This window comes from Poeciliopsis prolifica, unplaced genomic scaffold (genome assembly GCF_027474105.1).
Source record: "Poeciliopsis prolifica strain line A6 unplaced genomic scaffold, Auburn_PproV2 SCAFFOLD041, whole genome shotgun sequence".
NCBI lineage: Eukaryota > Metazoa > Chordata > Actinopteri > Cyprinodontiformes > Poeciliidae > Poeciliopsis > Poeciliopsis prolifica.
This window is the reverse complement of record NW_026562416.1, coordinates 1,951,999-1,977,505: the sequence shown is the minus strand read 5'-3', so window position 1 is coordinate 1,977,505 and position 25,507 is coordinate 1,951,999. Positions and strand designations below refer to the sequence as shown.

Genomic DNA, 25,507 nt, shown 5'->3' with positions numbered 1-25,507 from the left:
AATAGAACGGATTGATGAAAAGATGTGTATGTGAATATGGATGGATGTTAGACCAATGGACAAACAGGTGTTAGGATGATAAAACAGATGGAGGTAAGATGTATAGACGGACGAGGCTGGATGGAAGAATAAATGCATAAACAAGTGGATAGACGTCCAATAAAAGAATGGACAGACAAACAGACGGATGGACGTTGGATCAAATGTTTCCATGCTAATCCAGATGAGGACAGCAGGTAATTCCAGGATTCCTGGATTAAAACTCCAGAATCAGTTTCATAATGACTGAACCTGCTGGACCTCAACCCGGTCAGAACACCTTCATCCCATCAACAGCTGCTGATGCAGAACACAACTGTAAAAACTACAGATTTAAAAAACCTAAAATCGTCTTTTGACTGAAAACCAAATACAAATACAACCAACCATCTTGTTATTGTCTGCAGCATCTTAAATCAGCCGTAGGTGGGAGGAGGGACTGGGAGCGCGGTACTGCTGACACACAAAGCCAAGAAGCTTACAGGGAGGATTGTTGGGATTTTCAACGGCTCGGCACTTTGCAGACGTTTGACTGACTGCAGCGTGATGGAGCCGGAGTGCAGCGGCTTTAGTGTTTGGGTCCGGAGCTGCAGGAGGAGAGAAACGCAGCAATGTTTTGGTTTTATCTGCATCGAACCAGTCATAAGATCCCAAAATCATTCCTGGAGTAAAGCAGATGAATGGGATTAAGGCCCGGTGGTGGAGCAGATTACCAATCTGAATGACTAACCATTCTACGCATGAGCTAACTCGCAAACACACACATCAACACACACCCCAGGCTAATGGAGCGAAGGAGAAATCAACACAGGAAATATTCCAATCGTGTTTCCACTTAATCATCAGTCCTCATCAATAACTTTCATATTTTCCTTCCAGGACATAAAATTTTACCAGAGAAGCAAAGTCAGTGTTTTTTTTCCACAGCTTTGAAAGGGAAACATGTCAGAATATATCTGTTAGCAAAGTCATTAATATGAGATATTGTTCGACTCAAGACTTTCAGACTGATCAATAGTTAGTGGGCAAATAGTTTTTCACCATGGCAAGAGAAAAGCATAAATCATTATTAAATATCATTTACCTTTCATAACAGACATATTGGCTATCGATACTGGCCCAAATGTGAGATCTGTGCATTCCTGGTTATGAGTCAAATCGTTTTCTCAGCCCTCTGGTTTCACTGATTTAATACCTGATCACACCAACTCTGCATTACTGTATGAACCTGGAATGAGGTCCATTTAAAAGCTGCTGATGTTGCAGTTTCTCTGAGCGTCTCATCGGCTCCCTGCGGTTCCTGGACCTGTTGGTGGCCTCGCTCTGCTGGGCCATTGTTGTGCAATCAGCTGAGAGTCACAGGCTGAAGGAATTGGAGCAGATTAAAAGTCACCCCGTCTCACAGCCACTCAGCTTTTCCTTTCATCTTGCTGGATTTATACAGAAACGGCCAATCGGACCTGAAGGTTCACACAGTCACTATGTGGCTCTGATCAGAGATCAGCAGGGCGAATACACAAATATTAGACTTTCGACAAAATGCCCATCTTTTCTTCCTCTATACCTTGCAGGGTCTTTCAGAGGTCAGGAGAATCCGTCGCTAACAGAGAAAGTTTCATCGTTTTAACAAGAACTGGATTCATTTCCTGGCTTTGTTCGCTAAACGTTTCCATCCGAGACTCATAAAGGCTGGCAACAAGTCAGAAAGTGTCAAAAAGAAACACATTGTTAAGCCAACTGCTGGTAAATTTGTACTTAGCCATCAGTTTCAATAAAAGCTAACTAGCAAGGATATAGCCGGCTAATTAGCATTAGCCTTCACAGCCTCCAGTCACAAAACGCAAATGAAGATGTGAGCGCGACTCAAACTGCTGCCCAACAAAACAGATATACATGTAATTAAACAATTCTGCTATGACAAATTTTAAGACCAAATAAATTTTTTTTTAGGAATTTAAGACATTTTAAGGAAGCACAGATGCCTATTCTTTGTGTTACAGTCCTTAGGGTAAAAATAAATCGGCAGATCAAACATCCAAAAATCTAAACATGCGTCTGTTGTGGTAAGAGAACCAGTTAAATTTTGCTATAATTATATTGCAAAATGTCTTTTTAAAATCTCTGACTAGGACATCTGCAACCATTTGACGTCAAACTCCAAATGTTCCCCTTTTTCCAGATCAAAAGCGTATCTGCTCAACCCTCTTCATGCTGCAACAAGTCAGCAGGATATTTTTAAAAAGCGTCCGACATGAGGGACAGCCCTCGGCCAAGACGCCGTTCTTGTGACTCTGGTGAACAAAATGTGCACAAAAAGAACTGAAAGGAGGTAATTATCACACAAACCGAGGTCTTATTTATGCAACAAATAGAGGCGGCATGATTGGCTCAACATGAAAACAGAAATGAGCAGATTTTAATCGACTCAGAGCAACAATCCCAGCAGAACATTCCTGACATCAGCAGCGTCCTGCTTTGTGGGGACAAATGTATTCCTGGAAAAATTGAACAAGCTTTTATAAGGTGTGAAGAGAGGAATGCTTCTGCACCAAGCTGCAGAGAGATGCAGCGGCGCAGGAAGACAAAGGGGGGATGTGCAGGACGCCCATGGGAGCAGAGAGGCTGCATGGCGAACGAACTGCGGCGGGCGGTTTGCTGCAATCGATGCAGGCAGCAGGAGGAGCGCTGGCCCCTCTGCTGCCTCCACAGCAGCCTTCATGACTAATTCATTAACAGCTTTCTCTCCTCCTCCTGCTGCTCTGCTGCATTTTTATGCTCCACACATTCCAGCTCACAGCAGCCGCGACGTCTTCATTTCCACAACTGGTTATTATCAAATCAATACGACGCAAAGATTCACTTTTATGTGCAGAAATGACATTTTGTGCTCACTTTTAGTTGCATAAACAAGTTAAATTGATTTTAAAGATTCATCATAACTGCGTCACTATACGGAATACCAACAGTGCCAAAATGCACAAATCAAAAAGTTTTAGACACGCAAGTACATTTTAGATTAAAAAAAAATCAAAAATTGCTCAGCTCTTTTTTTATGAAAACAATCCTTGACTCATAAAATTCTGGATAAATTGACGTGAAAAAGTATTTCAAAAGAAAAAAAGGACAGAAACATGAAGAAAAAAGAGTGACAGAGCAAAAGGCTAAAAAGAACAAATGACAGACAAATAAATGAAACAGGACAGAAAGAAGAAAAATGAAAGATCGAGATGATTTATTTCCTTATAATCAAAAACAACTATATTTTATTTTTCTAGCGTGTTTATACTCCCATTCAAGCAAACCAACTTCTCGCCAGTTGAATAAAGTATTCCCACCTCACACTTTATTTTCAAACTGTTAGGAAACAAGCAACATCTTTCTATTCAGGTCATTTTCTGCTTCAGCAGGGAGGAAAGTCGTCCTCTTCAGATTCAGTGAAGACGTTTTCTGAACCAGACCAGCTGTTTTCAGTCCGATCCCTCGTTACTGTCTCACCGGTTCACAAAAACGGTTCACAAAAAGAACCGTTCCAATAACCAATAAATCAATAAATTGAAACAAACTCAATCATTTCCAGCTGCATAATTTATCGTTTTTCTCTTCATTTTATGAAGAATCATCTCATTTGTTTCTGTTGATCATCTTAAAAATCTGATTTTTATCACAGGTCACAACCAAACATGAAGCAGTGAGTCCAACAACAGGGCCGCTGTTCACACACAAACACTCCCTCACAGAAAATACCTCACACTCACTGAGTCCGTCCGGCCCGAGCGCTCAACCCCGACACACACACACACACACACACACACACACACACACACACACACACACACACACACAGACACACACACACACACACACACACACACACACACACACACACACACACACAGACACAGACACAGACACACACACACAGACTGATGGACGCACAATGAAGCTCATTGATGATTTTACTAAAACTCAGCTGGACCCGGGTTATGTAAGAACCGGAGGGATGAAAAGGGGACACAGGGAGGAAGAGAGACGTCACCATTTACAGCCTGGGAGACCAGAAGGCCAGACTGAAACCGTCCGGCTCCGCAGAACCGTTTGGGTTAGATTACACTTCACCCAAAGGAAAAATCATCTTTGAGTTTTCTAACTTTTCCAACACTATGCAAATGAAGTAAAAAAATAAAGGAAAAAACTAACTGGATAAAGTAACTTAAATGTAGCAAAATGTTATGTTTTGCTTTCAGACTGAAAGAAAAACTAACAACAAAAAAATCTCCCAATCATGTGGTTCACCATGTGAAATATAAAGTAGATGAGTAAGTTATTAGGAATAAAACAATATTAAATATGCTGAAAAAAATCCAGGCAGATTGTGTTAAATTAGCTTCTTGTTCACATGAAATGTTTAATCACAAAAAGAACCGTTCCAATAACCAATAAATCAATAAATTGAAACAAACTCAATCGTTTCCAGCTGCATAATTTATCGTTTTTCTCTTCATATCAAAAACTGGATGATACAAGTTTTCAGTCTTTGGTCTCAACTAAACCTTTTTATTGAAGAATCATATTCATAAGTCAACAAAGCAATTCAAAGCACTAAACCCCTAAACAAACATCCTCTCAATTTCCTAGCATTTAGCGAATAGCGTTTTTTAATTAACCTAAAACAATAATACGTTAGATTCATTTTATTATAAAACTGTGAAGTTTGACTATTAAGCACTTTCATTGACTTTCTACAGATAAAACAAATTGAAATTTAAGCATCTATGAGACTTTTAGGAATAAAAACAAGTTCAGGAGCTTAAAGATGATGAAGTGAATTCAGTAAAAAGCTCCATTATTCTGTCTCTCTCTCTCATTATTGCTGTCAGTCCAACAACTCTGAGCGCAGAGGGGAAACCCTGCTGCAGCTCTGGCAGCGACTGCTTTTCCTGCCGGCAGCGAAGCGCGAGCCGGAGAGCATGATGAAACAGGAAGTAGGAGAACAGGAAGGGGAGGGAAGTAGGCAGAAATAACTACAAGGAGAAACATGATGCAGAATCAAACTGCTGGATTTAAAATGTGGACATAAAAAGAGAAATGCTGACAGGGTTTGATCTCTGGAGATGCAAGTGGATCTAATAACTTCACTAAAAAGTTACTGAAAAGGAATAAATGCACTAAAAAAAACAACCAGTAATGTTTTCAGGGTTTTTTCTCTTTATGTTGGAAAATATGTGAATTTTCAAATTCAAAAATCCTTAATTGATTTAAATGTTGTTTTAACTCATATTGATTCAAATTATTTAAGAGTTATTGTAGATGGTGATGGCAGGAAAGAGCTAATGTAGCAGTCTGTATTTCACCTCCAGTCTGTACTGGAGGTGAAATGAGTCTCTTTATTTCTAAGGTTGCAGAGCTCTGGATGAAGGCGAGAGGTGGAGGAAGAGGAGGAGAGGAAGAGGAGGAGAGGAAGAGCTCTATGCGGAGGGAAACCCGGAGCGATGGAGTCAGAAAGCAAAACTAGGTCACATGGAAAATTCAAGCTGTAATGATCCGACTCTGGAAGCTCAGATTCCCGCAGACGCATCAGAACCGCAGCGCCTCTCCAGACATGTCCGGGCCCAAACCAGGAGCTTCAACGATTCCTCCATGTTTCAAAACGGCCCAGTTAAAGTAAAGCAGACACAAAGGTGGAGCAGCAGAGACTTTCACCAACGTCCATCAGTTAATCTCTGGAACTAAAAGGTTTGTAATAATCCAATATACGGCAGAATAATATCCAAAATGAATAAACAATAAAAAACTAAAATAAAAACAATTTACAACCAAAGCCATAAATAAAACATATATATGCTTTATTCCTCTTTTCAAAACGATCAGCATGGAAATGTATTAAGGGATTAATTGATTGTTTATCAATCTGTGTTTATCAACTCGGTGCTGATATGCTGAATGCTTCCAGTTCTTTTATTTTGTGCTTTTACTTTAACACATGTATTTTGTGACTGTCTTTAACTTGACGATCCTGTGAGTCAACAGAACCAACCGGATCACGTGTTTCTGAAGTTACTCTCCTAAAAGCTTGTCCACGTCCGCAGAGGTCAGAGTTATGACAGCAACTTCCTGTCCGTCTCCAGCTAAAAATGTCCAATTGTTCTAGTTCCTCTCAGATTTCCTGCTTTATATTCGGCTGCAGACGTTTTTTCCTTCACCAAACCTCAAAGCAGCTTTTGAGAATCAGAAACGGGTGAAAAAGCTGAAGGATCAGAACCGGCTGCGTCCTGCATGATAATAACGGCGTTAGCCGGGGACAAACTGTCGGACCGTTTCCCCCGGTTCTGACTCAGGTCTGGGTTTTTTCCACTTGGACCCCATCATTACTGCTTCACACGTCCTGCTATTGTTGCCCAGGACGACAAACAGCCAACAGACGCAGTGACAGATTTAAACTGGATCGCATGTCCACCTCCAGTTTCACAGGATTAATCCCAGCACAAGGACGCCGGGTTCCCGTTTTCTACCCGACGACAGCCGCAGATGACTCACACACAGCTGACAGGACAATAAACGTGCACACAGCCCAGGCTGCAGAGACCAAGCACAGAGCAACCCGTCCAGGTCACCTTTAATTTGCCAAGTTTAACTGGTTAAACTGGTTTCAAATAAAGAAATGATTCTGCTTTCCTCTGACCTTTAAAAACCTCCTGTGCTTAAAATAACATCCAAATTAGTTGAGTTTTTCCCAGCAATTAAACTCTTTATTTCAATAATATTGCTACCAAAACAAACACTTAGACTCCATCAGAAGTTCAAGTATCACAGAAGCTGCTCTAGTTTCAGAGAAAAAGTTTTATATTAAATAACTTGGCAGACATTTCTGCATTACACAGAATATAAACCTTTCAGAAATACCATAAATAAGGCTACAAACATTTTGCATTGTAAGAAAATGATGTTGGTCACAAAGTTTAAAAAATATGTAACGTTTTTGAACTGCAGTTGAAACCTTTTGACAGCCCTGAGGAAACTAAAGAAGCAGAATAAACTACGATAGTAAAGATTACAACTCATGACGGTGAAGCGGATTTAGACCAGGCAGGAGAAACAAGCTTGTAAATTAAAGGCGGCCGACACATCTGAAGCTGAACACCAATAAAGCAGACAAACAGCGAGTACCGCTGGGTTCCCGTCACCTCTGACCCCGACTCAACCTAAATCCGTCTGCACTCAAAGTTTAGCCGCTTCCCACCAACAGGAGGAGCAATAATCAGGAGAACCCGTCCAAACCCACCTGCTCTGGGTTTGGACCCAGGTCTCCACCTCAAGACCCGGTTTGCCGCTCCAAAGGCCTGATGGGTAATCACTGAGAGCGGCTGTTCCACCTGCATGTGGTTCAAGAGTGGAGACCGAACAATTCACGTGCAAAAAGTTAAAACTTGCAGCTCCAACGGGACGAGTGACTGAATGGACGCTTCGACACAAAACTTATTTCTTTACAGAAAGAAAGAAACTGCTTGATTAACCAAACCTGACATGTTTAAACAGCTTCCACTGGTCCTAAAGTTGAACGCGATTAATTGATTTTGAAATAGTCGTCAACTAATAATCTTTAATCATTAACTTGAGTATTAAAAGACTGCTGGGCCATTGTTACAGAGCCATTTGCTGAAAGAACAACACACACAGAGCAGCAATGAAGCCAAAACAATTCAACAAAATCTATGAATTTTGAATCCAAGACAGAAAAACAAACTACTTTGTATGTAAATCTGTTCTGTTTTAACTTCAACTGGCTGAAAATTAAATTAAAAAAATAATAAAAGAATATAATTGTTAGTTCCAGTCTGATAAAAATCTCCTACTAAGAGAAAACATGTTTCTGAACGTGTCCGCCTTCTTTCTTCACCAAAATAAACACAAGGAGAAAGAAATCAAAAAAAGAAACATTTGGTGGAAAACTCCACAATTTGACCTAAATATTTGTTTAGAAAATGACAAAAAGTATAAAAATTGAAGGGATAAAATGACCAGAAATCTCATGAGATACAAAAAGTCCAGATGCATCTTCCCGCTAAGATTGTAGCTGATTCTGCAGGAGGAAATATTGAATTTAACTTCCAGGAAGTTTAAATGTGACGACTTGGATTTATCCATCAATATTTCAGCTGCTCCAGAAGAGCCACAAGGGCCACTTACAATCACCTCACCTCTAATGCCTTCCTCAATTATCAAAGTAAAAGCCAATCGGCTCGGAGATAAACTGCAGGCCGACCGATCGACCGACGCCGGGCGCCATAATGGAGAGAGATGGAGCGCCGCTGTTCCTGGAAGCAGAAGCAAATCCATCGGCGTCAACGTGCGAAGTCAACGAGATTTAATGGGATTAGTATTCCCGTTTCCTCCTGGGCGACTTTAACAACCGCTGGGATTTAATTCAGCATTCATAAAGCCGATAACGCCGGGTTTGTTTTACAGCCAGGCCTGTCAAAACAGGCAATAAATCAATTAATCACATGACGAATTAAAACAAGTTCCATTGCATAATTTATCACTTTTCTCTTTCTACCAAAAACTGGATGACAAAAACCTTCAGCAGCTGTTAGGGTAGGATTACCCTGACCCTGTCTAAACTAGCTTCGATATTTTGAAGAAAATTTTGCTTCCATAGACTTCATGATTAATTTTATTTATTGTTTCTGTTGCTGAAAACTATCACTTACTACCAGTTGGAGGGAATAAAACTCCTCGTGTTCCACTTTACCCACCACATCTGACCGCCTAAAACCCAAACCCAGAGGAGTCACGTTACAGTTCAATAATCAATAATTCAGAGCCGCCTCCTTTTCATTACAGCCAGCCTTGCAGATGTGACCCAGAGTGTGCAGTCCCTTCCTACACTCTGCCCCCCAAACCGTCAGCAGCGGCCAGTGGAGGCATCCATTTTTAACGCAGCCCTGTCACTGGCATCATAAAACATTGAGTCTTCATGAACAGAGAGGTAAAAAGGTCCAGACCCGTTAAAAACGACTGATAGGACCAACTGGACCTCTGAACTGACTGCCGGAGCTGCAGGTTTCATATTTACAGAACAAACAGCCTCTGTGGTGGGGAAGCAAACCATTTCTGCAGGAGTATGGAAGTCTAAAAGGGCCCGAATGTTTAACCAAATGAAAGCAAATGTGTAAAATTGATTAATATCAAATTGAATAAATGCATATATTTACAGAGTATAAAATAATATTATTAATTTCTGCATTTATTTCAGAAATTCCTTCTGTCAGTCTTTGCCACCAGTCAGGGAGCAGAGCTATCCACCTGGGGATCAATTTCTCCTTCAAAAAATGATCTGATTGGACGCTGGAAAAGACGGTTCAATTTATGCTAAAAGGAGTTAGCCTATTAGCAAAGCTATTTCATCCTAAAATAGCATTTCAATGCTATATTGCTATGTAGCAGCAGCCCAGACATCCCTAAAGCTAATGTCAGCGTCCACAGTACACATTCTTCTTCTCATCAAAAAAGGTACAGGAATAATCGAGGGTTACTGAAGAGCTAGCTAAAAGCTGAAATGCTACTTTGCCTCAATTTGATGGCTGAATAACCTAAATAACCGATTTGTTTATGAACCTATCTATTTATTCCAATAATTTAGCAGCAGAATGTTTCTAGCTTTGATTTAAATATTATCTCATATAGTTTTTTATTCGAATAAACTAATTAATTACAGACCCTCCAATTAAATCAATTTATTCAATATTCTTCTAAATTTCAAATGAATAAATGTAAGATATGTATGAAATGTGTAGATGAATATTTCATCATTATTTATTTGGAACATTTTGGCACTTCGGGCGCTCCATACCACAGGTGGGCTTCATAAAAGCGTTGCTAGTGTTTGTTTAGTGAAATGAAAAGTTTCCCAAGCTGATAGGAGACCAATAATGTAGCAGAGCTGGAAGTTTCTCCAAAACATCACAATGAAACAACCCGGATGATGAAGCAGGCAGGTTGTCAGCCCAAATATCAGCTTTCGGGCAATCAGGGCCACATGTTTGGGATCATTTTCCCTTCGCTCCTCCAGAAAAACAACTCCTGCCGCTAAACATGGAGTCAGGTTTCCGTCATTTATGTTACCTTTATACCGCTCCAGCACATCCTCATACGCCTGGGCGAACTGCTTCTCCTGGGAGTGGTTTGTCGGCAGCAGCCCCGGTATGAACCCGGCCATGGTGCCGTGAAGTGAAGCCCCGGTATGGGGTCGGCCTGCAGACTACCGCAGTGGTCCCGTCCGGCTCCTTCCCAGCGCCGGGGTCCGAATCAGCAGCAGCCGGTGCGGGCTCGATGACGAAGATGCATTGAAAGCAGGAGCTCGGAGGTAAGATAATCCTCAGGGACACCAAGGCGACCAAAAAGCTTCGAAAGTGTCCAAATTAACCAGCAGGCGTCGGTTATATAAACGTTATCTCTCCATGTTAGCCGGTAGGACCGGAGTGGGACCGGAGCGGCTCCCAGCCCGGTGACCGCTGCTCGCTGGGAGGGAGGGAATATATCCAACACGCCGATAAGCGTCCACAGAAGTGCTCCCGTGGGCTTGTTTCCGTTTTTAATGCGGCGGAGCTCCACGTCAGTCCGTATCCAGGCTCCCTTCCTTCCGCTCAGCCCCAGGTTGCGTCCCGAGGATCCGCAGCGGGCGGCCGAGCTCCCAAAGCCGAAATGGCCGCTTGTATCCGTGAGGCTGCGGCTCTGTCTCCGGCTCCTCCGTGAACGTGTCTGTTCCTTGTCCCTCTTCGTGTCTCCGTCCCTCCCTCTTCTGCTCTGGTTTCTCGGTTCCTCCCGCTGTGACTGGCTGCCATCCCTCCTCTGCCGGCCGCACCAGGAAGCTCGGCCGCAGGAATTTCCCGGACCCGGCGAGGAAGAGCGGCTCGCTGCCGCGTTACGTAGCGGCAGGAAAGTGGAGCTGCGGCGCCCCCTGGTGGAAGAAGCTGCTCAGTGCACGGACAGACGGGCAGTTTGTTTGTTTATTTGTTGCTTTTTGCTTCTTATTTATCTCAAAATTTAGATTTTATTGATTTAAGTAATGTATTTTTCATTTAACCATATTTTGTCAAACAGGTTTTGAGCTTCAAAATTAAGATAAATCCCCTGTTGTGTCTACTTTTTACTTAATTACCAAGAAACATTTTATGTCCTTTAAATTTATTATTTCATTGTTTTATGTATAATTTGTAAATTAATATACACTAATTTATTGGCTATCATTCTATTAGTATAAAAAATGTGCTCTATTTGTCACATAAAGTTTCATGTAATTATGAATTTTTTGGTCTTCATTATCCACCATTGATCACCTGATTGCTGGATTGAGAAAATATTTCCTGTAAATAAGAATAAAAGACTAAAATATTCTGATTTTTTTCTATTTTTGAAATAAATATTAAGATCTTACCTCCACCTCTCCAGGCTCTTTTTCATTTGTGCATTTTAGAAATTGTGAATGTGATTTTTGTCTTTATGCTAAAGCTGAAACCTTTTATTTTGAAAGCAATTTTATTACTTTGTTTTGTTTTTCTTAAAAACTACTTTAGACCATCATTGAATATGCTTTTTGTCTGAGTGATCTTTACTAAGGCATAGATGAAAACAAAAGAGAACATAAATCAATGAAATCCAACATTTTGAATCTTTAAGTAACTGAAAGAAAGTTGGAAATGAAACTTTTTAAATAATTTTGTCTTAAATCCGCTTCAAATGTTACGTACCATGTTATTAAGGTCAGTGATTGCGTCAGCAGAATCAGGATAAACGTCCACGGTTCTTTGTAACTCTTTTTTCTGTTAAAACAATATTTCCACTTTTTTATTGTGCAAAGTCCAAATATAAACTGTGAACTTGTAAACTTTGTTAACTTTGATGACAGTTGAGGTCAATTGTTGGAGCACACCGCCACCTACAGGTTGATTATGTTACTAATGTGAGACCAAACGGACGAATCACTGGATTTATTACCATTTGATCCAGAATGTTTGTAAATAAACTCCTGCATGATGAAACAGCATCGACTCCTTATGATAGTCTGACTCTCAGTGATCTCCATGGAAGCCCATCCAGCTCCGAACCGTTTCCAGAACAGAAAGTTGAGCAGATGCCGGTAATCAAAGGAGACGCGGGCGGATCGATGCTGGATTCAGATGGATAAAAGATGCATGAAGGAACTTTCCAACCTGATGAGGAAAAGCCTTTCTGTGCAGCTTTACTGATGCTGACACCAACAAGCTGAAGGACGGATGAGAAGAAAAGCCTCTTTTCCACAACATGATGATTCATCCGTTCCTCCAGTTTAAAGCTGTTTCTCAGCAAAACACAGGCAGACTGGACAATATTCACTGGCTTAATTAATTTTCACTAATTTATTTTAGTTTTATTTTGTATTTTTATTATTACTTGTAGTTTGCATTCTTATCTTATTTCATTTGCTTTTTAATTCTTTATTTTCGTACATTAATATGTTTCAGTTTGGATTTTTATTCTACTGTTTGTTATTATTAAGTTGTATTCTTATCTCTTTCCTTCTCCTGTTATTTATTAATTAATAACTATTTTTATTATTTTAATTTTATTATAGTAATACTGACTTATATTTTGGTTTTCAATTATTGAGATTTAGTCAAACATTTTTTGGTAGTTTTATTTTATTTTATTGTAGTTTTAGGTAATATTCTCACCTTATTTAGTTCTGATTCTTTTTCTATTTATTTTTAGTTTATTTATTGTCTTTTCCACTTACTTTTTAAATATTCAGATATTGTTAAATTTTTATAATTAGTGAAATAATTTTTTTTAATTATTATTTTAGTTTTCTTCTAAATTTTCATCTTATTATAATTGTTTATTTGCTTTATTATATTTTTTGTCTGTTTTTTTCATTCTCAGTTTTATGAAACATTGAAGGAACCTTTAAAGAATAATCTGAAAATAAAATCAAAAGCAAAATGACCACAAACCTTCAGACCGAACATCTGGATCAACACTAACAGGAGGAAGAAATATCCACCTCACCTGGCTCCATTTATGTTATTAAATATGATAGTCAGCTGTTCCAACATATAAACACTCTCTAAAACCAGATTTAACAAGTTTTTCATTTGCTTCCCATTCGACCCGGAAATCCTCAACGAGAATCAAACTTTCTGGTGTGGCAACGAATCCCAACAGAGCAGAAAACTCTTGTTTTCTGAGGCTGATGCGAGTAAACTTGCTCTGTGCATTAAATGCTGCATGTGTGCAGAATCCAGCTGCAGAGCGACTGCGTTCCCTGAGCCAAAAGGACATGAAGTTCTCAACACATCAACATGACGACACCTCAGCTTCACAGAGACTTCAGCTGGAAACCAGGAAACAAATGTTTTCTCCCTGAGCGGCGAAACGTCTGTCAAGAAATCAGAAAACCAGAACCAGGATCCAACTCCTGCATTCTTCCCAGAATTGTGAGGTTTAAATGACTCTCAGGAGATCGAATCAAAGCCGTCGTGTGACTCGGATTAGCGTCTGAACTGATTCTCAGTTTGGACTTTTAAAGGCAAACTCAATCAGTGCTTAACATAAAACCAAGAGCAAATGAAAGAATGAAAAAAGGAATCATGAATGAAGGTAAATAAATCAGATCATCTCTGCTGCCTAATGAGAAAGAAGAAACATTTTCAGCTTCCAAATAAACTCATGTTTTACTGCAGCAGCTTAATCTGTCCAAACTTTTATTAAAATACATGGATAAACAAAAAACTACTGGGTAAAAATCTTTTTCTAAAAGCTTTTTGCTAAAATGTACACTTCCATTTGTTTCTAGGAACTTGTAACTAGTGAGCTATGAGTTTATGTTTCCCTGGGGAATAAATGTGGCGTGACACCGAGGAGCGTTTCTCTGAGCCGCCCTCCAGAACTGAAAGAGAAGAAAAAATGTGCTGAGCTTCGTTACAAAAACTGAGCTTCTTCCTGTGAGATCAATTATTAGAATTAAATTAGTTCATTTAATCAAAACAGCAAATAAAGCTCTCTGTTGGAGAACTGCATCTGCATTATGGGAAATGTAGGAATTCAATATTATGATTTTTCTTGTATTACGACTTGCTGTTGAACGACTTTATCGTAATATTGTGCTTATTCTTGTAATATTTCAACTTTTTCTCATATTATTGTGACTTATGTACAACTTTTTTCTTATAATATGACTTTATTCTCTTTTATTTCCTTTTTTTCGTTTTATTACGACTTATTGTTGTACAATTTTATTCTTGTTATTTTCTACTTCTTAGCCTGGCGCTATTACGCCATCATACAATCCAAACTCTGAAGAATCTTTTTCACTTTTCTTTTTTTCCACTTTTTTCTCCTCTTTCTGTGTGTTTTTCTTCCTCTTTCCCTCCTCCTGTGTTTTTCTCCCCTTCTCTCTATGACCTCCCTCACGCTCAGATTTAAAAGTCATCCTTTCATCGCTGTCTGTTTGAGCTCCTCCCCTCCATCCCTCCCTCTTTGTCTCTTTCTTTCCTCTCATCATTCCTTTCTGCTCAGACTTGATCATTCACTCCTCTCCGTGTTCACCTCTTTTCTCCTGCTCCAAATTAAAATGCGAACTCTCTCTCTCCCTCTTTTGTATCTGGAGTCGGCCCCTCACTCCCTCCACAACCATTGTTTCGCCTGCCTTTTTATAGCCATGGAAACGGAGGAGACCGCGTCACTGTGGCAACAGCGCAGCAGCTTGGGCCGAGGCGTCCCTTTCAGTCGCCCGCAGAAAAAAAATAAATGCAGGAAAGGAGCAGCAGGCAGCACTGAGGACGCCTAAGTTACATGCAGGCAGGTTTCTGGGGTCCTGAATGATTACAGCTGCAGCATCAAACATGCTTTCATCTGATTTTTTTTTTTATTTCTACAACATAAATCATTTTTAAGTGAGTTTTTCCATTTCAAAGAAATCAGCTGAGGAGTGAACGAAAACATCCAACAGGAATTCAGAAGGTTTAACAGACGATGTTCATGTTCAGCTGAAAGAATCTGATTCTCAGAACAGAAAGATGTAAAATAACACCAATAAAATGTTTGTAAGATAATCAAACCAAGACGGTTACATCCACTCATTGGGGGTGTAAATTAATTCATTTTGGAATTTGTGAGATTTAACTGAACTGAATAGAAAAATTGATTTGCTACCCATCCAAAATTATACATATAGGTTCAAATGTTTCTTTCCTCTCATAATTAATATTTGTTAAATGTTTCATATCCAGTTGCCCCTAAACCATAAACTAGAGCATCATTCAGGATGAACAGGAGAAAAGTTATTTTGAAAAAGTATTATGCTGTGGGAACATTACAATTTTATTTATTTAACCGAAATAATAAATGCAGTAATAAAAAAAAAGATGAGGACAGAAATGTCACCACTGATCAGCAGCTGGATGAAAAATGAATGAACCAACTCCACAAATTAAAGTTTATACACTGTAAAATGCAACAAGTTGACTTTACTTTGTGTGTAAATAATACACAAAAGTTGTGAGTTAATTTGCACAACTCAACTAATTTTATAACTTTATGCACTTTCAGAAGATTGTACGCTTAATTTCAATTATTTCAGGAACTTAAGAGGAGTCGATTCTATTTAGTTGCAAACATAACAAAAAAACTGATATATTTTCCTTCTTCAGATGTACACTTCTATGTCCTGTTTGTTTAATCCTTTCCAGTGTTTGTTTTAATAAATCTCAGCAATAACTCATTTCATCCTCATTCTTTGTGAAAGTCGATGTTGACCGCATTTAATCCTAAATTCATTTTCTTTTTCACTTTTTCATCCACATGTAAAATATCAAGTTTAACTTTACTATTTTGTTTCAGCCTTTTATCAATGTTTAAAAAGTGCTTTTATTCAAATGTAACTGATTGATGCATTCCAACGTATTTTGGTTCTGCTGAGTCTTAAAATCAGAGGTGATTCATGTCTGAAACACCAAAATGACAGAAATAACATGAAGTTTTTCTCCTCAGACACGGATCCCTGCTGGAAAGGCAGCAGCTGCTGGTTGGATCATTAATATTCAGGCTCAGCAGGCGGCGCGGTCCAGCCCGGGCAGCACCGACTCTTTCTGTCCTCCATTTAAAACTCATCTGCTACACGCTGAATCTTCCGTCTGTTGCTAACAATAATTCACTGCAACTAAAAACTCCCAGACAGTAAACTGTGTCTGGTTGAGGAAAGCATCTGGAAGTATTTGGTTTCTGCTTTCCAGGTCCAGCTGAGAGGAAATCAGAGTCAGAGTAAACACCCAGCGCGTCATGTAAAATGTGACATCATCGCGTTTTCACGCCCGACTTGAGTCCAGAACAGAAACGACACCAGAACGACGAGACAGAACCGGAACAGGACGGACCAAAGCGGCTGTAGATTAAATTTTATTTTATATTTCTGTGTGCAAAAAATATGATGGGATGTTTAAAGTATAAATAATATGCAGAGGCATCTTGTTATCAGTTGTGAGGGCTTGTAGTTAATCTCATTAATCTACTGGAATAATTTCTGAGACATATATAATTCTTATGGATATTTTATAATTCTTATGGATGTTTTATAATTCTTATGGATGTTTTCATTTTTAAGATGCATAAGGATTTAACTGAGCAGTTGTTGTTTATTTAGCAATAGAACTAGTTACATAAGTTTCTCAAGCATCTTTTGTTCATTTTGGAAAATTAAACACTTATGTTGAACTCAACAAGAACACTGCTATACATTTTTTAAACTTTTTCTGCATATAGTTAATTTATAGATTAACTATATGCAGGTTTATGAATATAACTCGTTCACTGTGACCTACCGGTCATAATATAATTTTCTAATCATTTTTGGATTATTTTTATCTTGAGACTCTAACTGGCTCATCATGAGTTAGTGTCAGTGTTGTGTTTGTATAACACTGTCTTTGCACCGTTGGCGATTCCTTAAAACTGAAATGAGGTTTTCTATATTTCGTGAGCTTAAGCCACATTGTAAACTCTAATTGTTTTGCTTCCAACTTTACTGCTGAATAAGAAGGAGTGAGTCAGTCCTCAGCAGAAAGCAGCTCTTCAGCAGCATGAGGCTGATTTAAAAAGGCAGGGAAGTGCGAACTGAAACACTGTTCAGTCTGAAAATGTGCTTAGAAATAAATCCTCACGTGACGGACACATAAGTGCATCTCTGTCTAACACAAAGCCTTTCGCTCTACTTGCTGTTTCCGTGTCACTAAACGAGGCTTTTACTGTCTTCTGATCGCCTCCTAGCATCTCCACCTCCCTCATTTTCTCACAACTGGCATTTTCTGTAATTGCTTTAATGACTGCTGGTTTTGTTTCACATACGAGAATAACCAGAACAGTGCTAAAAATGAGTTTGAGCTGAAACCAGTAAAACAAAATAAAGACATCTGAGCTTCTTCTGCTGCTGCTCCATAACAGAAATGTAACAAAATCTCACGCTGTTGCAGAACTAATCCCACTTTTGCATTATTTCATCCTCAAACTGGCGTTTCCACCTCAGGAACAAATCATTGCTTCCACAAAATCTTTGGTACTCCTTCACTTCTGTTCTGCGTTTCTGCAGCATCACAGTGAAGGGAAACCGTTTCTCTGCAAGGATTACTGGATTTATTCATATTTTACAGCAAAAAGACAACAAATTATCACCAACTTAATTTATAAGCTCCAGTATTTGTTAGAGCAATAGACTTGTTGGTGTGGAAGGAAAAACTCAGCAAAGTTGGCTGTACAATAATCAAAGCTGATTTATTAGGCCTCCAGCATCATAGCACAGTTCAAAATGGCAGCGTTCCCATCAGCCAGCAGTCCAACTATATACTGGTTACATACTGGTGACCCCGCCTTCCCAATTTACCTCCAGCCTCAGCAGGAACTATGCTCAGTGGGCCTCCTCCTGAGCATGGTTCCAAGATGGCTGCTACAAGGACTCAAACATGACTGAAAATATTTTTGCTTCTTAACACTTGTCTCTTCGTTTTTCTTTAAGAACTAAACAAAAAAAATCCAGCCAGTCAAATCCTTCCATTGTGCAAATTGACCTTTCAAAATGAAATTTACTGAATGGAAATGCACTAATGGAAAAACTCCCCCTAGAGATGCCGCCCTGAGTGGTTACCCATATCGCCCATATGAGGAAGCGCCTCTGCACATGATCGATAACCGGATGTTGCCACTGGTGAAAACCACAACAAAGACAACAGGAAGTAGTTGGACGATGATGATGCCGCCAATGCCTTGTTTAGATCCACCACCGGAGCAGCGAGAGCGATTTCCTTACCTGCGACGCGTACCACCGCCCTCTCCGCCGGGTCCAGCACCGAGTCCTGGCTCTTCCGTTTCCTCCTCTCGTGCTTGGACAGGTTCCACGGCAGAGTGTCCCCCGGCGGCCCCACCAGACCCGACGTGCACGGGGACAGCGAGCCGCCAGAGCGCTCGGTGCGGAAAGACGGCTCGCTGACGCAGGAGCGTTCGCTCAGAGTATCATCGTCTGACGACTCCATCACGCCTCAACACTGCAGGGGGAGATGAATGAGGGAAAAAGGAGGTCAGAGTCTTTAGAAACAGCAGAGAAACTGTATAATTCATTGATGGTGTGGAGTGAGGCTGAGTCTTTATGAATGATGCAAGATATTTAGTCAGGAAGAGAAATAAAAACTGGGTTAAATCGATTATCACGAGTTTTAACATGATGCTGAAGTGGAAAGACTCCAGGCCTCAGTTAGCAGGTGAAATACCATCATCCTGACCCAGTACTGGATTAATCGGACCTAAACACTTTTAGTGTGAATGCACCTTTAATTCAACTCTCATTTGAGTTTTTAATAAACTTTTCTGGATGATAAATTGATAAATGTTTTAGTTGAGACCAAAGCACTGAAGACTTATTCATCTTTTTGATAGAAATAGAGAAAATAATAAATCATGCAAATCAAACACTTGCTTTAATTTATCATGTGATGAGTTGATTCATCGTGACATTTCACTGTAAATCTCCACTCTGGTATCAAACTGGAATGAACCAAGAAAGAACATTTTAAAAACTCAAGGACATTTGGAGACCAGATTTCTAAAAGCTTCTTCATTTTCTTAAACCTCAACTTGCTTCTCTGGCATGAACTGCAGGCAGCAAGTGGAAAAAAAGAAAACGCAGCAAAGACAAAAAAAAACTGACTGTGTGTGCGCGTTTATTTGGACTCTGGAGACCTGATGCTCCAAACTGTCCATCACTGATCAATAAATCAGACCTCCAGGTTCCTGAGGCTGCAAGATGATTTAAAGGCCTGCAGATCCTGGAGCAGAAGCTCAGCTCTCCTGAAATCCCTGCAGCCCAATCAAACTACTCATTGTGGATTTTAAATTATTCTCTTCTTCTTTAGGAAATCAACAAATCTTTCAGAATAAAAGTCTCTGCAATTACTGGAATCAACTTTTTGTACGATTAAGCTGCAAACATTTTACCACAAAACAAAGTTGCCTCAGATAAACCCTGTGAAGTGTTCAGGCTAACTCCCATCTGAGCTTTTCTTTTTCTCCAAGCTGAACGTTGCAGAGCGAAGATGTTCAGGTTGACGTCTGTGTTTTCCATCTGAACTCCAGCTGCCAAAAGCCTTCCTCCTCCTCCTCCTCTTCCTCCTGCTGCTGCTGCTGCAGCTGGACAAACCGCCGTCAGAAACCCGGCTTCCTGGATCCAGCCGTCTCCTGGGCAATGCTGCGAGGAAAAGGGTTAAAGCCCGGCCAGAACTCCCTGCGGTTCTGTGGTGTGCGGCTGCCTCCCTGCTGCCTCCCTGCTGCTGGCTGACAGTGACTCAGTGGCACTGAAACGAGCGGTTTTATAAATAGAGCCAGAACGGAGGCTTCAAAGCCGCACCGTGTCATTACAGCTACAAGAAGTGGAAGAAGAAGAACAAAGTACCAGAAACATTGATATCACTTCCTGCTGGAAGACACCTTCCAGTTCTCCTACAGTCCAAACGAATCTGCAAAAACTCACTTAATGCTGGTAAAACCTCCAGACATTAAAGAAAATATGGTCACTCTTTGATTTTACAAAAAATGTACATAGTTTCTGGAAGTAACAATAGAAATTTTACCTGCTAATTTACCTAAAACTTGAAATGTTGTTGGTTGAACATTTTAAACTATTTTCTATCTTATTAAGCGAACAGATTTTAGTGTAGTGTGCATATAAACTGAAATATGACTTAAAATGCCTCAAAGATCTCAGAATAAGTACAAAGTTTTCTTCACAGGAATGTAAAACAGATGTTTTACAGGAACTAAATGCCTGCAGTCTCTTGGATTTTGTCAGAAAAATTAATGGAGACCAAAAAGGCCTTGAGCAAAGTCTCCTCCTAGTGCTAAGCTAGCGTGTTTACCCAGAATGCCCTGCGCTGTAGTCCACTTCCTGCTGTCTGTAGTCCGCTTGGGGTTCAGACATGCATTGGATCCGCACCAGAGTTCACTTCAGTCAAACCCAGACTGAGGTTTCTAGGTGAACCAGTTTGGAGTCAGAGTTTGATTACCGTCAAGTAACTTCCCAAGAAAAGTGAACTTCCTAGACAAATGAACTGGACTTAAAGAGGACTAAACAGGCTGGTGGGATTGAAGCCTTAAACTGGTTTAATGGGGGACAGAAATGTAGCAAATGTTACAACTTTGGTTCCCAATTGAACCAAATCTACCAGATTATCAAGAAGCACAGAAAATGAGAGAAACGCTCCAGAAAACCTGGAGCAGCTTCCTGTCATTCAATGATCCTTCACTTTAAATGCAGAGAAAGAAAGATGTTCTTCAACAAATACAAACAAAGCATTATTAAATAATCAACCCAGCGCTTGTACAAACCGAAAGCTGACCTTTATAGGACATGCATTTCCTGACACTGGGGCGGCGTGACGAAGAGCAGCAGCGCAGACCGAGAGGCTCTCCTGATTTATATTTCACAGCCAGGGTCGGTTCCCACAGCTCAGGCTGAGCACTGTTTGTCCAGTGTGTGTGTGTGTGTGTGTGTGTGTGTGTGTGTGTGTGTGTGTGTGTGTGTCAGACCAATGTAAACAGAGGGACTCTGTGACCAAGCATAAGCAGGGTGAGAAAACGACAGGAAGGACGGAGAGACACGGGGAGTCAAACGCTCGCAGGCTAACGGTCCAAACGGCCGGACCGTCCAGAACAGCCGGACCATCCAGAGCAGCCGGACCGTCCAGAGCAGCATTCCTGTTCGGGATCAACCGACGGCTGATGGGATCTCCAGTTCACAGACAGAGCAGCAGCTCCATCTGAGCAGCAGATGTGATCACTCATAAAACTCTGACCCAGTTTTCTCACTACAAAGACGCAACAGTTACACTGTTTCTGCCAAACGTCCATGATCCGACCTGGTGACCTTTCACCCCTGGAGTCTGCCGCATTAAGAGTGTTTTAAATCTTAAAATCTTTGCTTTTTTGGCTTAATTGCTGCTCAGAATATGTTGTCTTTTCCAGCAAACTGTTTTTTTATGTATGCTTTCATTAACGATTAATCATTAATAAATTATTGCAGGTTACATTTATATAGATTCATCACTTTAATTGATGACTCAATTAAAGTGATTCATCAATTATGAATTGATGAATCAATCAATTGCTGGCTAATTCAACCAGCAGCAATCCTCTGCTTTATTCTCTGCAGGGGTTTCATTCAACACAATGTGTTTACATTCGATCAATCGCAAGAACTTTATGGTGTTTATGGTGGATTTAATGGATTCTGAACAGTTTGGCTCATGTCTGCAGCTGAAGGCCCGGCATAAGGCCGGACGGGGACGACCATCTGCTCCGGAGCAGCAGGAGGGGAGATCGGTCTGAATCCTGACTTTTCTCCCCTCCGGCTGCTCTTTGGTAACCAGAGGTTGTTTAGACAGACAGGCTTATTGATGCCGGGGCTCCGCAGAGATCCGTGCAGGTGGAGCCGATGATGGAGGGCGTAGTTTGTGTTAATTGGCTGCAGAATCAGCCCAGATCAATACGGACCTTCACACCTGAGGCGCGTCATGCTGTGATTGATGTCCACCTGCTTTGTACTCATCCGCTTCTTCCTGCTCCGCTGGGAGGGCAGGGATCTGTGTGCATGAATGGACCGCAGACATGGAGCCAAAACCGCCCGGTCCACGCACGAGCTGCACGCACGAGCAGTCTGGGAGCAGGGAACCGGCTCTTTGTCCGAGAATGGGTAACACCAACTAATTACATTTATCCATTTGCGAGTGACGCTGCTGAGAAAGCCGTCCAGCCTTCTCACGACCCAGAAACCCTCCTGGTTAGCTCCAGATTCAGATCATCGTCAGTTTTCAGGCAAACAGCGACAGAAACCGAATGAAATGACTGTCAGTGATCAATGATCAACACGTTGATGCCTGATCAGGATCCAATAAAGCACTAACTGGTGAGTTTTTCGGAACTGGATGTGATGGAATGACGGGTCAGGAGAAAATCTAAATAAAAGCCAACATGTTGGTTTTGCTGAAGCTCCGGAGCCGCTTACCTTCACCGGGGCAGCAGCGGTGCTGGAGTCCGAGCGCAGAGCGAGGGAGGCCGGCCGGCGCGGCTGCCTCCGCCGCTGCCTCTCCTCTGGATGAATGAAAAGATGGAGGGACGTTTCCTCCTCCACCGACTCGCTTTCCGCTCCCTCTCTTCTTCCAAACGTCTCCGGTTATTCGAGGCTGGAGAGGAAGAGCGAGCGGCGGTCCTGGGTGGTAATGGCTGTTGTCCTCCTCTTCCTCCTCCTCCTCTTCCTCTCTCTCTCTCTCCACTCCCTGCCTTCAACAGCCCCCTTCACCACCAACAGCCCTCCCTCCTCTCCACGGTCCGTCTCTTCAATAGGCTGCGTTCACGGCTCCATCCCTTTAACCCATAACTATTGACTGTGGTAAACGTCGCGGAAACCGAGATTTCGGCTGTTCCTCCCCTGCGTCACGTCCGCGGCGCTGCCAGAGCCTGACGCGCGCGCACGTTTCCCTCATTTGGAGCGCGAGAGAGGAGAGGAGAGGAGAGGAGGGCGTCATACCTTCAGCACCGACTCATGCTCATATGGTCATAGTTACTCCGGGGAAAAACCGAGCAACGCGTTTTCGTCACATGATTCGGTTAATCTGGGTCTGAAATGATCCCTTCAGCTCACAGCAGGAGGAAAACCTGGAGTTATTCCTGTCTGTCCCATTCTGCACCCAAACAATAAGGACCAAAAAACTTACACATTTTTAGATTCATCTCAAAATTTCTCAAGAAAAAAAAAACGAAAATTTCTGAGTTTTTGAAACTTGAAAATTTCCCAGATTTTCCCAAATAAAGTCCAATTTATGTGAAATGTTTAGATTTTTTTTCTTGCAAATTTTCTATTGCAAAAAATAAATAAATAAAAATCTTGTTTTGCCAGAAAATTTCTGAGATAACCTAAAATTTCTTGAGTTTTTCTAGAAAATTGTAAATATTTGAAAGAATGAGCAAAGAATTGAGAAAAGACAAAAAAAAAAAAAAATGAAATAACTGAAACCAACAGTACAAACAACAAGTTTGGACCTACTCAGATTTGAACCAACTCGGTTCTGAGACGGATCGGATCAGCAGAACCCGGCTGTTTGGAACAAGAGAGTATCATCTACAAAAATAATCACTTGCACTGCCACAATCTGCCTTTTATATGTAAAAAGGCAAAAAAAAAAAAATAATAATTGGATCTCTGTATTATTTATGTTTACTCCACATTTTATTTTCTTACATTTTTTGTCCATTTTATCTAAAGTTTCCATATTTATAAGGTCAGTACGCTGTGAGTCACCAACAGTCTGGCTACAACAAATTAGCCAACAAAACTATTTTTACTGCAGCTGTTCAACCCATCACAACTGGACCAATATCAGTTCATCTACCTGAACAAATAGCCACTAGAAATCTGTGCAGCCAAACACGAGCAAAGTTCAAAGGTCAAACCTCCGTCAGACCTGTTTCTCTCCACTTTAGCTAATTATTGAGCTGATAATCCAGAGATGAAGACGTGAATTTATTCCACTTAAACTGCAGTTTGTGAGCTTCAACAAATACTGAGGACACAAAATTCAATTTAGACAATTTAATTCATGTGATAAAAGGAACAAGAAATCATGAGATGCTATAAATCATCTGCAGAGTATCAACAATTATCTGCTATTTTTACTTGGAGCCACTGATTTCTGTCTGGTTTGGTCTTTGTGACCTGATGCGATGCTCCTGGTGTTGAAGAAAAAATGTTTGTATGAATATTAATGAAGCATCTATGTAAAACTTTGGATCAATGTCACATCCAATATTATTGTGGCTGTTATGGCCAATGACTGATATAATGACAAGATTATTTACACAATTAAAAAAAGACGACGCATAAACATAAACATGTAAATAAATATAATTTTACTTGTACTGATATTGATGCTAATGCAGATATTTTGTGAACTGAATATGCAGAATAAAAAGTGAAACATTTAACACTGACATCGCACATCATAAACCTCCAAACTGATGAATTCAACAGGCATTAAAGCTGCAGCTCTGTTACTTATTTCAGCTGAACTCTGGAGTCCATTCTCTGAGCTTGTGGCGCCATCTAGTGGTAGGTGATGACCTGTGCTGGTTCTGATCGAGATGAAATGGATTCTGCCTGCATGTAAAGCAGCATCTTCATATGAATGATCCGTTCCGTCCTCAGGGAGAGATTCCTGCAGGATCTGCTGGTCAGCCGGACCGCTCAGCAGAACCGCAGACTGGACCTTTAATAATTCATCAGAGGTTGATTGATAAATCAATCTGAGGATGTGTTATTGATGAGAGCAGCTGATTTAAACGTCTGATGACTGTTTAGAACGTGAAACATTTACAGGAACAAAAAGCTAAAGGGAAATTAATGTCAACAGAAAGTTTATTGCACTTAGAAAAATAATTTGCGGTTTTGTTAAAAAGCCATACTGCATATTTAGTGCTATGAAAAAGTGTCTCTCCTTTCATTGTGTGCTTAAGGGCGTCAGACCATCTGAAATGACTTTGACTAGGCCACACAAAATCCCCTATGCTCTTCCTTTCTTTTCCAAATGTCCAACCAAGAACTTGATTATCTGAGGCCAGAAAACCTTCGTACAAAAAACGTTTGGTGTTTCTGTCACTTCACAAGATTTACTGTGGAGCTCCATATTAAATGCATCTGTTTTAAACTGAATTTATTTAGTTCAGAGCAAGACATGTTTATTTTTGAGATATTTTGGCCTACTTCTTGCTTTCGAACAGATTCGATTTAAATAATTTCTCGTTTCTACACCATGTATCATAATCAGGCCAAATGTCTTTAATGAAGCCACCAATAAATGATTTACAACTAGAACATTATTTTCACTTACATCCAGGCTCCTTAATA

The 25,507-nt window shown here is 40.5% G+C and overlaps 1 protein-coding gene and 1 long non-coding RNA gene across 13 annotated transcripts in view; one reads left to right on the top strand and one right to left on the bottom strand.

The window, feature by feature from the left end:
• macf1a (microtubule actin crosslinking factor 1a) overlaps window positions 1–23,068 on the bottom strand; it is a 195,316-nt gene extending 172,248 nt beyond the window's left edge. For 10 of the 12 annotated variants that reach the window (XM_055055151.1, XM_055055155.1, XM_055055150.1 and 7 more), the window contains exons 1-2: window positions 22,613–23,067; window positions 18,371–18,605 (exon numbers count right to left, since the gene is read on the bottom strand). In XM_055055151.1, coding sequence (XP_054911126.1) covers window positions 18,371–18,593 — 223 coding nt within the window. In that variant the 5' untranslated portion in view covers window positions 18,594–18,605; window positions 22,613–23,067. Of the gene's footprint in view, window positions 1–10,161; window positions 10,272–18,370; window positions 18,606–22,612 lie in introns of those variants that run through there. The other 2 variants (XM_055055143.1, XM_055055147.1) reach the window with 2 other exon arrangements.
• On the top strand, window positions 10,286–11,472 carry LOC129375828 (uncharacterized). The gene is made up of 2 exons (XR_008607675.1): window positions 10,286–10,402; window positions 10,504–11,472. It is a non-coding gene; the product is annotated as an uncharacterized LOC129375828 (long non-coding RNA).
• Window positions 23,069–25,507: the final 2,439 nt, after the last annotated feature.